The sequence below is a fragment of the Natrix helvetica genome (assembly GCF_964273705.1).
Source record: "Natrix helvetica genome assembly, chromosome: 11".
NCBI classification, from domain to species: Eukaryota; Metazoa; Chordata; class Lepidosauria; order Squamata; family Natricidae; genus Natrix; species Natrix helvetica.
In genome coordinates this window covers 10,783,799-10,797,788 of record NC_138562.1, presented here as the reverse complement: position 1 = coordinate 10,797,788, position 13,990 = coordinate 10,783,799, and the positions used below count along the sequence as shown (strand labels likewise).

At 42.3% G+C, this 13,990-nt stretch overlaps 1 protein-coding gene across 4 annotated transcripts in view; it reads right to left on the bottom strand.

Moving 5' to 3' along the window:
- LOC309397768 (connector enhancer of kinase suppressor of ras 2-like) overlaps positions 1–13,990 on the bottom strand; it is a 341,564-nt gene that overhangs the window by 265,740 nt on the left and 61,834 nt on the right. For 2 of the 4 annotated variants that reach the window (XM_081964086.1, XM_081964088.1), the window contains exon 2: positions 4,355–4,387. The exons of the other annotated variants lie outside the window; for them this stretch is intronic. In XM_081964086.1, the coding sequence (XP_081820212.1) occupies positions 4,355–4,387 (33 nt within the window). The remainder of the gene's footprint in view (positions 1–4,354; positions 4,388–13,990) is intronic. 4 annotated transcript variants of the gene reach the window in all.

The following is a 13,990-nucleotide window of genomic DNA, read 5'->3' as shown; positions in this document are numbered from 1 at the left end:
TAGCGGCTGCCAAGAATTGTGCCCCTCATCAAATTTCTTCACAATCGATCTATCAATCCATCAGTCAGACAAAGTCAAGGCAGACTTGGGGAGAGATGAGATTGAGGGAGTCACTCCATTCCCTCAAGGAATGTCAGGAATCACACATTCTCCTGCATTCCTGAATACATGCATGAATGTATTTGGAAGGTTTTCTAAACAAAAAATAGGGGAAAAACAATAAAAGCTCTATGAATCAATAGGATTTGGGAAATTGGAATGGAATGGAATGGGATGGGATGGAATAGAATAGAATAGAATAGAATAGAATAGAATAGAATAGAATAGAATAGAATAGAATAGAATAGAATAGAATAGAATAGACAGAGTTGGAAGGGACCTTGGAGGTCTTCTAGTCCAACTCCCTGCTCAGACAGGAAACCCTACCATTTCAAACAAATGGTTATCCAATCGCTTCTTTAAAACCTCCAGTGTTGAAACATTTACAACTTCTGGAAGCAAGTTGTTCCACTGATTAATTGTTCTAACTGTCTGGAAATTTCCCCATAGTTCTAGTTTGCTTCTCTCTTGATTAATTTCCACCCATTGCTTCTTGTCCTGTCTTCAGGGGCTATGGAGCATAGCTTTTTTGTGGCAACCCCTGAGATATTGGAACATTGCTATCATATCACCCCTGGTCCTTCTTTTCATCAATGTAGACATACCCTGTTCCAGCAACTGTTCTTTATATGTTTTAGCCTCCAGTCCCCTAATCATCTTTGTTGCTCTTCTCTGCACTCTCTCTACAGCTCCCGACTTTATTTATTTATAAGGTACATAGAATAATTTCCTGTTATAAATAGAGCACCTTTTCCTGAAATTATTTTTTTTAGAGATTTCTCCAGATCTGAATTTAAGAAGGTGCTTTATCTTCCAAAATTAAAAAAAAATCTAATATAGCCCACTGCAAGTCACTCAAATACAGTTATTTGAGTGTCAGTCTTGTCACAATGTCTTGTGGTGTGAGAAACTGTGAAATATTTGGGTACTGAAATGTCTGCAAGAAAAGCTCAGAGATGCCTCCCTCAATGAAATCGAGTTTGACACCCCTGTTGTAGACCAATGGTTTATTGGGAAATTTGCTCCTCTGTCTACCAAACAATTAATAAATAGTGCTGAGGAATATCCTGTAGAAGAAAAAGGGATGTTGGTAGGAAGCCCCCCGTTCAATTTTAGAGTCCGCTTTCCACATCATAGAGTCTCCTCCTAGTGTGGCGTCCTTTTTGCCTCTACTTGTCCTAACCAAAAACCCTATCAATTGTGGAGCTGACCAGGAAGCTCACCCCTTGCCATAGAGTCTCCTCCTGGTGCGCCCTGCTTCCCCCCACTTAACCGGAAACTCCTCTCAATATTGTAGTGCTGACTGGCGACAGGGAGCCGCAGCAAGGGATGAAAGGGCCACATGCAGCTCCAGAGTTGCAGGTTACTGACCCCTGGCCTAACCCAACAATTGGATTGTCTCTTCCTTCACCGAAAGAAACATCCACAAAGCACGTTCCAAGCACAACCTACTCAAATCTCCGAGATCAACAACAGATCATTTTTGACAAGTTCTGTCATGGATCAACAAGTCTTCTCTCTTACAGGACTGATATTCCCTTAGCTATCAAGACATTTCTCTCCTTATCTTAGCTTAGGACACAAAAAACATTTGGGGCACCAGGGCAAGGGCAAGGGCAGGGCAAGCCATTAAAATATAAATCGAAAGCAAATTATCGTCCAACACTGATGATATTACCTAGTTTGGGTAATAAAACATTTGCAAGAAAACCACCAGAGAGCACCAAGGACCCCCTCACAAAATGATTTCCCCAAGTCTCCTGATGTTCCACTTCTAGATGTCAGAATATTCATGAACTGGAATAGGGCATAGCAACAGGTCAGCCATTGGGGATGGCTGGAATAGAACATGGTAACAAGGTCAGCCAATGTATAGGCATGGCAACTGGGTTAGCCAAAGGGAAGTATTGGTTGACTGAGAGCCATGCCAGATGTCTCAGAGCCTGGGCGTGGCTTACCTAAGTAGCTCTGAGTCTGGATCCGATTGCTGCAACAAACTGATAAAAACAACTCCCCATCTTTGCTCGACCATCTGGGCACCGAAACGAAGAGGTCAATTGGGAAAATTCCTCTTATTCTCCTTTTGTGCAACCAGCATCGCTGGGCAACAATGAGCCGAAGGCAAACAGGCTCAGATTTTCCTCGCACCCTGGTGCTAAACGCTCCTGTAGGGAAGAGATCTGCTTGTTGCCATTGCTTTGCCTTCCAATATCTCTGCTCTATTCCCGCTGTCTGTTATTAGCATGAAACATTTATAGGACAGAGGTACTCAAGAGGGTTGCGATTCGGCCAGAAGCCCAGTTTTGCCTGTTCATGTTTCCTTCTTGGTCTAAATCCCCTCCATTCTGCTCCTGTTCTTCCCTCTCTGCCTTAACCGAAAACCTTCATTAATTGCTGTCCCTTTCCTCTAATTTATCACCTCTCTTGACTTCCATTGTCATCTATTCTTATTGGAATTCTTTTGACCCTCTTCTGTGCATATCTGCCGTGGATCCATGAAACTGTAGCTTTTTAAAGCGGGGAACTCAGGAGGTCTTTTAAAATTCAAACTGCTGAAGGTAATCATTTATGAAATATAAGCAAAGCTTGTAAAAGCATCAGTTCCCATTAGCCCAACATGGAAAGCTGATGAGAAAGATCTTGAAAAGGACGTCTAGGGAGATTCTCAGTCATCCAGGTCTTGGTTGTCCCAAAGGTGTGTTTGGCAACTGGACTGTCTTTGTTTTTTCCTTGAAGACGTTTTGCTTCTCATCCAAGAAACTTCTTCCGTTCTGACTGAATGGTTGAGAACAGAAGCAGTTATATTCCTTGAAATGACCAGATGACCGCAAGAAATATAAATCCTTCCATTCTCCACGTTGAGTCAGAACTGAAGAAGTTTCTTGGATGAGAAGTGAAACATGTTGCCTTTTGAAAGGCAGGTCCAGGGCATTTCCCAGCTGCCTTCCCAGTTGCCTCCAGAGTTGGAGATAAGTGGGGAAGAAGAACAGCTGGGACCTGTTCCAGATGCGTGTATGCACAGAACTATTAGGAGAGGAGAACAACTGAGGACAAGGAGCCAACTCGGGAAGAAAGGCACACGTGGATGCTGAATGGCCCCTCCCTCGCTGGGGAACAAATAGAAGGAAAGGGGAGTGGTGGTTGTAGGAAACAACAGTTCGTATTTCTGGAGATTTTGCTCATCAGGTTTCTGTGCCTCAGAAACTGTTAGCCAGAACTTAATTTACAGCTTTGCGGCTGGAAACTGGCAATTATCTCAAGGAACCGATAAGGTCTCTTACTGCAGTTAACTCTTTGAAGGATTATTGCCTGGACTTTTTGGTGTGTAAATGCCATTAATTCACAGGAGCTAAATAAAGAGGGTTTTTTTTGGGGGACAAAGGAGTCTCTTTCTTGTTTCTGCTAAGGCCGGTCAGAACCACTACCAAAGAAAAGATTTCTTGTATCTGACTGTTGCTTTTGGTACAGCCTCTTCCTCCTGTCTCTCAAAGTTACCCCTATGGTTCATCACACCAGCGCATTGCATGCATACACCCCAAAAGCCAGAAAGAATTGTCTATAATTAAAACAAAGAATCATTAAGAGCCATTCTAATCAGGAGCAGCTTTTGAGAAGGACCAAATACTAAATACTGACTCTCTTTCAATGTTAACTAGGTAGCCCTGCTGGGAATTGATGGCAGCCAAAGACAGGGCACAAAACTCAGATTATGCCCATAGAGACCTCCATCAGCATCATCCCGAAGTCGGCAAAGTGAAGTTTAGAGAGAAGGGGGAAGAACAAGGAATACCAATTGGCTTCTGTTTCTTCCAAGCCAACTGCTAAAATCACATTCTGGCAAGATCTGAAAAAAAATGGTAAGCTTCAAAGCTAGCTGTTATTTTTTTAAAAATAAATCAATAATCTAATCTTCTTTTTTTCCCCCATTAACCCCACATCCAGGTTTTTGCCAGCTTCTCTCTAAACTCTAGATTCCCTCCTAATCCTGCTGCCATGCTGGCTTAGACATCTGCCTGGTAGGCCAAGATACGCCAGCACGATATTATCCCACCGTAGCGGCTAAAATTCCCCAAGGTGGCTCACAACATATTTAAACATCGCCAACGCTGCAGAACGATCCAAACAAATGAAAGAAGCAACGTTGCTCCAACGACGGTGGTATCCTCGCGAGCCAATTAAAAACCACTGAGTGGCTCGAGAAGCTACTAAAAAGCCAATTAAAAGCCCAAGCAAACAGAATATTTATTTATTTTACCTGATGCCTGGTGCGTAGAAGAAGTCAGCAGCCCTAGACAGGAGGAGAGATTAAAATTTTACTGAAAGGAGCACAAACTGGAAGCACCTCTGATTAAAGAGACCCTGGAAGGGAGAGAGCAGAATGGTAAAAAATTATCCCAACTGCTGTTCACTTTCTAGTTCCCCTCCTTCAATTATACTCATTTAGCAGCACCTTCACTTTTCTTGAGGAGGCTGTGGAAAATTTATATTTACAGACAACGACATAAAGGGAGGCTAATATAGATCTATTTTAAGCTATTTAGCTCTCGTCAGCTATCCATATCCTTCTCAGTTTCAAAGCTGGGCTAGTTGCATCTTAGGTAGATGTATTAACCTCTAAGCCACAGGCTCTCCTTGCTTTGTTGGCTATACCAAGGTGGAGATTAAATGTTTTTCCAGTGAGACTGATCTATCAGAGCAATCTGATCCACCCAAATATGGGATAGAGCATACTGCGTCTGTTTTCATCTTTCAGCCCCAATCCAGGAGCCTTTGCAGGTAGTCACTTCTCTCTCTCTCTCTCTCTCTCTCTCTCTCTCTCTCTCTCTCTCTCTCTCTCTCTCTCCCTCCCTCCCTCCCTCCCTCCCTCCCTCCCTCCCCCCTCTCTCTCATCTATCTATCTATCTATCTATCTATCTATCTATCTATCTATCTATCATCTATCTATCTATCTATCTATCTATCTATCTATCTATCTATCTATCTATCTATCATATATATTATATCTGCGTGAAATACCACTCATGCATCATCATGAAATCCCTAGAACTGTAAAGCCTACAAGCTTGAAATTTGGCATATATGTTCCTCTTAGCTTCTAGGTGCTTGCTAAGAAAGGATTTTTTGAAATGCCTATTATTAGTATATCTTATATTATTATTATCAACGCACTCTGATGCTACGGAGTTAGACAATCTACTTCCCACCTGGAAAGAACTCTGTTCCAACTGCCACTTGGGCGTGGGCAGCACGTGACTCATCCTTCCTGAGGGCTGGGAGTTTAGACATTCTACTATCCCTCCCCACCTGAAAAATGCTCTGGTGCTAAGGAGTTAGACTGAGGGAGAGAAAGGGATAAGATAGGAGAGGCCTCTGTGGGGCAAGCTTGAGGGAGAGAAGGGGAGAGGAGAGGCCGATCGAAACTACTCATTAATTTTCAAGCTGTAAGTTGATTTATCAAGACTGATCACATAGTTTCGTAACGGAGCACAGGTATCCAGCTAGTACCTAATATGTAAGTAGCCCAGGTTCAAATGCCAGAAGGCTATGGCTGGCTGACAAGAACTAAATAGCTTGAAATAAATCTATACTAGTTTCCCTTTATTTCTTTGTTGGTAAATATAAATTCAAAACAAAAACAGTTTGTCGCGAAAGCAACCGCCTGTGAACACTCCTGGATTGGAGCTGAAAGGGGAAAGCAGAAGCAATATGCTCCCTCCCATATTTGGGTGGACCAAGTTGCCCTGATGGACAGGTCTCACCAGAAAAAAAAAAACACGTAGAGGTTGTGGAAATTCAATTCCATTAGGCCCAGCCAACAGGATTGATGGTAGATGAAGTACATGAAGTTGTAAGTGGTACAGATAGTCCTTGATTATGAATGCAACCATTTGTTTACTGACTGTTCAAAATTACAATAGCACTGAAAAAAGTGACTTATGACCCCTTTTTCACACACACGACCATTCCAGCATCCCCATGGTCAACTGATCAAAATTTGGATGCTTGGCAATTGGTTCATGTTCATGACAGTTGCAGAATCTCCGGGGCCCATGAAAAGTGAAGATGCTCCTAAATGAATATAGTCGATGGGGGAGAACTAGAAAATGGACAGCAGCTGGGATAGTAAGGTCAACTGTTGTAAGTTGAGACTACTTGTAACTTGTTTACTTTATCTTTTGCAGAGACTGAAGACTATGGGTACTTATTTAATGACCAAGTTCATATTTAGCAACAAACCATGTTTTGCTTAATACTGGTATAATGAACAAACCCCAATTGGCTAGGTCCATCCAAGTTGGCCAACAACATCCCAATAAACAACTTTATGGATTAGTCTTCCCTCCCTCCTCTCTCTCTCTCTCTCTCTCTCTCTCTCTCTCTCTCTCTCTCTCTCTCTCTCTCTCTCTCTCTCTCTCTCCCTCCCTCCCTCCCTCCCTCCCTCCCCCCCCTCTCTCTCACACACACATAATTCTGGACTCAAAACTATAATTTCTTCCTCTGCAAAAGACCTGAGGGGGAAAGCACCTTATTCTTCAGAGTGCCTTCAGATTTTGCTTGGTGGAAGGGTTCAAATATGTTTTATTTGCATACCTATAACTACAATGCAAAAGGGACCCGGTGGCTCAGTGGCTAAGATGCTGAGCCTGTCAATCAGAAAGTTCGGCAGATCAGCGGTTCGAATCCCTAGTGCCGCATAACAGAGTGAGATCCCGTGACTTGTCCCAGCTTCTGCCAACCTAGCAGTTCGAAAGCATGTAAAAAATGCAAGTAGAAAAATAGGGACCACTTTTGATGAGAAGATAACAGCATTCTCTGCAACTTTGACATTTAGTCATGCGGCCATATGACCACGGAGATGTCTTCAGACAGCGCTGGCTCTTCAGTTTTGAAACGGAGATGAGCATCGCCCCCTAGAGTCAATTGGTTTACTTTTACCTGTACATTTATCTTTTTAACTCCAATGTACAGGATGAAGTTGCCAATCAACGCAGCATGTGTGTCTGTATCTCCATACCGCTTCACCATTCTGCTTCTATCTTTTAGATAGTTCAGCTCCCCATTAGCAGGGATGAAAATAATTTCCACCAAAAATCAAAAATGACAAATCAGTAGCATCTTACGCTACCGACCAGCAGATATGGATTCCCAGAATGACATCCTACACAAACCAATGAATTTAGGTCACTAGCACCCCATCTACAAGCAGCAGAATAGATCACTAGCATTAAGATTTTAGATGTACACGTTTCTTGAAATAACCAACAAATGAGTCCAGCTAAAAATTCCTCTTCTATAGAGTCACTAAATCAATGTTTCTCAGTCTTGGCAATTTCACCTCCTAAAATTCTCTCAACCAGGATGCCAAGGTTGAGAAATACTAGAGTAAAGGGACAGTTAACAGAGATATCGGAGGAGGAAATATAATGGATAAAATAACACTAAATAAATACATACAATAAATGTTTGCAGGAAATGGGTATGTTTAATCGAATGAAGAGAAGGACTAGATGTGACATGATAGCAATCTTCCAATATTTGAAGGGCTGCCACAACAAAGGGGTCAACCTATTCTCCAAAGCACCAGAAGGCAGGACAAGAAGCAATGGATGGAAGTTTATCCAGGAGAAACTCAATTAAGAATTAAGGAGAAATTTCCAGGCAGTGACAACAATTAATGAATGAATTAATTAAACAATTAATCAGTCAAACAGCTTGCCTTCAGATGTTGTGAGTGCTCCATCACTGGAAGTTTTAAACAAGGGATTGGACAGCTATTTGTCCGGAATGGTATAGAGTCTTCTGCTTGGGCAGGGGGTTGGATTAGAAGACCTCCAAGGTCCCTTCCAACTCCGCTATTCTATATTCTGTAACATTGTTATTGTGTGTTTCCGTACTTGGAAATAGAGGTGGTATTCAGCCAGTTCTGACAGGTTCTGGAGAACCAGTAGGGGAAATTTGGAGTAGTTCGGAGAACCGGCAAATAGGCTGGCCCTGCCCCTGCTGCCTCCCAGCTGATCTTCTTCTGTTGCCCTGAACAGGAGAACGGAGCTGGAAAGCAGGTTAGTGGGGTGGGGAGGGAATGAGGATTTTGCAGTAACCTTCCCCCAAGAGTGGGGAGGGAATGGGGATTTTGCAGTATCCTTCCCCTGCCATACTTACAAAGCCACACCACGCCCACAGAATCGGTAGTAAAAAAAATTTGAATCCCACCACTGCTTGGGAAGTTTGTATCTCTTCCCTTTCAAATGAATGGAGAGAGATCTTCTAACACCATAAAAAGTTTCTGCCAGCGTTAGGAACTAGCCCTCACAGGCACATCGAATTCCAGCTTGGGCTCATAGCACCTCCGATACAAAGGAATGGAAATGTTTTGTTCTTTCCCTACATTTGCATTCTCTCGCTAAGTTTATAGTTGTGCTTTGTGGAAACATAACCTCTCTACCCAAGTCTGTTGTTTCTACTTCAGTTTCACATCAACCTGGTTTTTTGTGTGTGTGTGTGTGTGTGTGTGTGTGTGCCTTTGGAGAAAACCTCCTTTCTTTATAGCAGCTGAGATGAAAGACATTTCATTTTGGGAAGAAAAGCCTGGCTTTATTCTATAACGAGGCATCTTGGACACGGGCAAAAGTCGAACGGATAAAAAAATGTTTCCGACATCGACAAGTGTCCGTGGCATTCAGAAATGGCAGCAGCTGTAATTCAAATGACAAAAGGAGGTCTGAAGAGCAGAAAAGCAGGGAATGGATTTAGGGAGACGTTTCTGCTTTTGAAAGCCAGGAGGGAATCCCTTTTGCAGGCCACATAATGTAATTGGATTGGATTGGCTTTCATGTATTAGGAAATGGTTTAAGAAGTGATGTGCTGGGGTTTCAGAAGCTCGGCTTCATGGCTCAGTTGGTTGCGTGAAGACATCCAATGATAGCTTATTCCAGTGTTTCGGCCAGCCTCGGCCATTTTAAGATGGGTGGACTTCAACTCCCAGAATCCCCCAGCCAGCTTTCCCACTCCAGGGGAAGGATGCTGCAAAATCCCCATTCCCACCACACCAGGGGTTAAATGCTACCGGTTTGGGCCGGTTTGCCCGAACTGGTCGTAAAAAAATGCTACTGGTTCATAGAACCGGTGGTAAAAGAATACTTTAAAAAGTTTTTTAAAAAGTTCCGATGATCGCACGTCGCACAGCTGATCTTTGGAACTTTAAAAAAAAACCTTTTAAACATTTTTTTTTAACTACAGGTTCTCCGGAAATGCAGGGGTGGGTCTGTTTTTGCTCCCAGCAGGCTTCCCTGAAGCCTGGTAGACCAAAAACGGGGATTGGGCTGGGCCAAAAACATGGGGGGGTCCATTTTTTTCCCCAGGAGCCTTTCCTGAGGCCTCCTATCCTAGGCCAAAAATGTTGGAGGGGGGTGTCCGTTTTTGCTCCCTGGAGACTTCTGTGAGGCCTGCTAGGTCAAAAATGTGGAATGGGGGTGCTGAGAAAGAGAGAGAGAGAGAGGGGGGGGGGGAAGGAGGGAGGGAGGGCAAAAGGAGAGGTAATTTTTTTAGATTTTTACCCCACCCCACTAACCTGCTTTCCAACTCCGTTCTCCTGTACAAGGCAACAAAAGAAGAGCCAGCTGATCAGCTGGGACTCAGGAGGCAGAGAATAAATGAGAGCGGAGTCAGCCAGAGGTGGTATTTACTGGTTCTCCAAACTACTCAAAATTTCTGCTACCGGTTTGCCAGAACTGCTCAGAACTGGCTGACTACCACCTCTGTGCCTGAGATGTATACATACACTTTCATTGGGTCAAAAGAAGAAGAAATGCATGACTACTAAGAAGGAAGGTGGGGTGAATCATGAAAGCAAGATCTGTATGACTACATATGGACTTTCAACAAACATAAGGTAGAATAAAAATGACCGAGTCTTCTGCAACCCATTGAAAAAATCCCTGCGTGCACTTGAAGGATGCTGATGACGTCATCCTTTTTGCTCTCTGGAGCCCTGCGTGTGGAAAAACCCAATGAATTTCTTGACCTCAAAAACTTTCCCTGCATCTGACGTAAAGGTTCAAAATAACTCAACCAAGGGCCATTACCATTGATTAACCGTCTAGTTAGGTTATTCAGATGGAATCAAGCTGCAAAAAAAAAAAAAGGAGGAGGAGGAGGAAAAAAAATACACAACCAACTTCCCTCCAATCTATTTCTGGCAAATCAAGCTGGTGAATCCATCCATTAAACCACAGTGGAGTAAAGTACACCAGGAAATTCTCTGCTGGAGTTATGCTGGAGCAGGGATTGCCAAAATACACCTTCCAGCCAGAGGTTTTCCTTGAATGTTTCATCAGGATTGCTTCCGATTCTCTGCGGCAAAATTCAATGGTGTTGTTTTTCTCCATTGTTTAATACATTAACAAAGTTGGAAGGGACCTTGTAGGTCATCTAGTCCAACCCCCCCTTCACCCAAGCAGGAGACCCTGTACCATGTATGACAAATGGCAGTCTGGTCTCTTCTTGAAAGCCTCCAGCGATGAAGCTCCCATCTGAAGGGAGCTTCTGAAGGCAACTTCTGTTCCATTGATTGATTGTTCTCACTGTCAGGAAATTTCTCCTTATTTCCAGGTTGAATCTCTCCTTGTTCAGTCTCCATCCATTGTTCCTTGTCTGGCCTTCAGGTGCTTTGGAAAATGCCTTCTCTCTGTGGCAGCCCCTCAAATATTGGAAGATTGCTCTCATGTCTCCCCTAGTCCTTCTCTTCACTAGACTAGCCATGCCCAGTTCCTGCAACCGTTCATTGAATGTTTTAGTCTCCAGTCCCCTAATCATCCTGGTTGCTCTTCTCTGCACTCTTTCTAGAGTCTCAACATCTTTTTTATAAAGTGGTGACCAAAACTGGATGCAGTACTCTAGGTGTGGTCTTACTAAGACTTTATAGAGTGGTATTAGGACCTCCCTTGATCTTGATTGTATGACTCTGTTAATGCCATTAAGGATTGCATTGGCTTTTTTTAGCTGCCGCTGCACACTGCTGGCTCATATTTAGCTGGTTGTCTACCAAGACTCCAAGATCCCTCTCACAATTTCACAGTGACTGCTATTAAGCCTAGTTTCTTCCCGTCTATATCTGTACTTTTGGTTTTTCTTGCCAAAGCATACAGAACTCAGGCTTAAGCCACTAAACTTAAAAATAGGACTAATAAAGTAAAACAAACCTGTGCCCAAATCCAGGGAATTTCTCCCCACCTAAGACTTTTTTTTCACTCAATTTCATTTGCTTCCACTTTTGGTAGCCTGTTCTGCATCCCTCAAATGCAGAGCATCCCTTGTTCGTCAAAAGACGCCAATGCCAACTTAAAGGAAAGATATTTGGATCCCCCCAAATCATGCAGCTGTCCAAGAGGTTGCTTTGCTGGAACTATTTCTTGTTTTTAAAGTTTTATTTATATATTTTTCTTAAATATACATAAGGGTTTATTGTACATTGTATTGTCTGGGTCCATTTGCTTATAAGGTAAAGGTTCCCTGGCACATCTGTGCTAGTCATTCCCGACTCTAGGGGGCAGTGCTCATCTCTGTTTCAAAGCCAAAGAGCCAGCGCTGTCCAAAGACATCTCCGTGGCCATGTGGCTGGCATGACTAAACCCCAAAGGCACACGGAGTGCTGTTATGTACTACTCCCACCAAAGTGGTCCCTATTTTTCTACTTGCATTTTTACATGTTTTCGAAATGCTAGGTTGGCAGAAGCCGGGACAAGTAATGGGAGCTCACTCCATTACGTGATGCTAGGGATTCGAACCACTGAACTGCTGACCTTCTGATTAACAAGCTCAGCATCTTAGCCACTGAGCCACCACTTTCCTCCATTTGCTTATACAAAATAGTAAAATGGTATCATAGTAATCATAATTATAATAGTATTAATTATTATAGTAGTAACATGTTTATACTAGCAATCTTTCATCATTTACTTATACATCTTAGTCATCTTTTTCCCCTCTATTTTCTACCTCTTTTATCTAACCACTGATAAAACAGGACCCATTTTGAAAAGTATGCTGTTTCTTATCTTTTATTTTTAGTGTCAATCTGTCCACCTCTGCACAATCTAGTATTTTTTTGGTTATATTTTCATATATAGGGGTATCCTCATTTCCCCCCCAATATTGTACAAATACAATTGTCGCTGCTGTCAACACATGTAATATTAGATACATATTCCTTTTATTGTAAATTTCTGGTACTATACCTAACAAAACTATTTCTGACTGCTATCTTCAAAAAGCATTCCTTGATCTATTTCTTAAGATCATTTCAAGAATCAGTGCTTGGTTCTATATCAAATGTAGCCTCAGCACTCTATAAAAGAAATCAAGATCTGATTGACCAGAGAGACGTCAATCTTTTTTTAGAACTGATATGATTTGGATTATTTTAGAAAATTGCTTCACAAAACAATTAAAGCCAATATTCTTCCAAAATCTTTTTGTGATCATAATCCAGTGTCCTTACCACTTTGTTTCCCAGACTATTAAATGGAGATTAAATGAGTCTTTTTTGCAGACAGCACAGACTATTAAAGAATGTAAACACATACTCCAAGATTATTTTAATCATAATCTGGGTAAAAGAACCAATTTGACAAGAGTTTGGGACTCTTGTAAAGCCATGATATGAGGATATCTTATACAATACTAGCTGATAACTCGGCATTGCCTGGGTATTTATTTATCCCAATCATGTATTAGACAGGAATGGTGATGTCAAGTGACATCATAAGTATGCAATGGGCTGTCCTCCCTCCTTCCATGAACATCACCGCAATTCCTGAAGAGGCAACAGCAAGAGCAACTTCTCCCTGAGCCCTGATTAATTAAATTAATTAACAATTAAATTAGTTAAAAATGTTTTGCCTGTGCCCCCAGAAGCATAATTTCTAATGTTGGATTTTCTCCCCTACCAGAGGGAGGTCCCTTGTGGAGTACTGTGAAGACGTTACCATGGAAACTCCACTGCACTGTAGAGTAGAAGCCATTTTATGGCAGTACAGTCAAAGCCATTTTAAGGCACAACAGGCTGTATCTTAACAGAACACACACCCCGACGGGTGCTAGGGGTGTCTTACCCCCTACAATATTTGTTTCCAGAGAGTAAGTCATCTCTGTACCAAGTTTGGTTGAAATTGCTCAAGGTGTTCCAGAGTTATGCTGGAACACACACACACACACACACACACACACACACACACATACACACACAAACAGCCATTTATATATAGATAATATAATCAAGGAGAACTCGGATGGAAACATCCAAAAATTTTTACAAGAAATTAAATGGAAGGAAAGAGAGCTTGAGAAATCAGCAGAAGATCTTAACCAACTAAAAGTATTGCAACAAGTCTCTGTGTTGCCTGTTTCAGAAATTGACATATACAAAAGCAATCTAGCTGAAATGTTCAATCTAGGATGTAGGATGAGCTAGTCTGGCCTGGTCTGTTTGAGCAGGCCAGCCAGGTCCCGTAGAAATCAAGTTCTCTGAACCTCCATAAAAGTGAAAATCAGAGAGGCTAAGTACATTAGAGGCTTTCCTTGATGGCTGATTAATTCAGAATATTTCTTTGCATGGTGGCTGTCAGATTTCACACCAGGCTCAAAGGTAAATCTTTAACCTGGAATTGCCTTTCTTGGCAGAAAGCTTTCAGAGGTGACATGACAGGTCTCCAAACAAGAACAAAGCCACATACCGAGAAGAACTGCTTACTGCACTTCTCTCTGTGGGTCTGTGCTTTAGAGTTTTAAGCGCTAGATCTTTTCTCTTCACTTTTTCAAGTCAATTGATAGTTGGTTCTTCTATTGATGGCCTTGGCAGCCTTCTGACCTACACTAATTCCTGCCTTACCAGCAG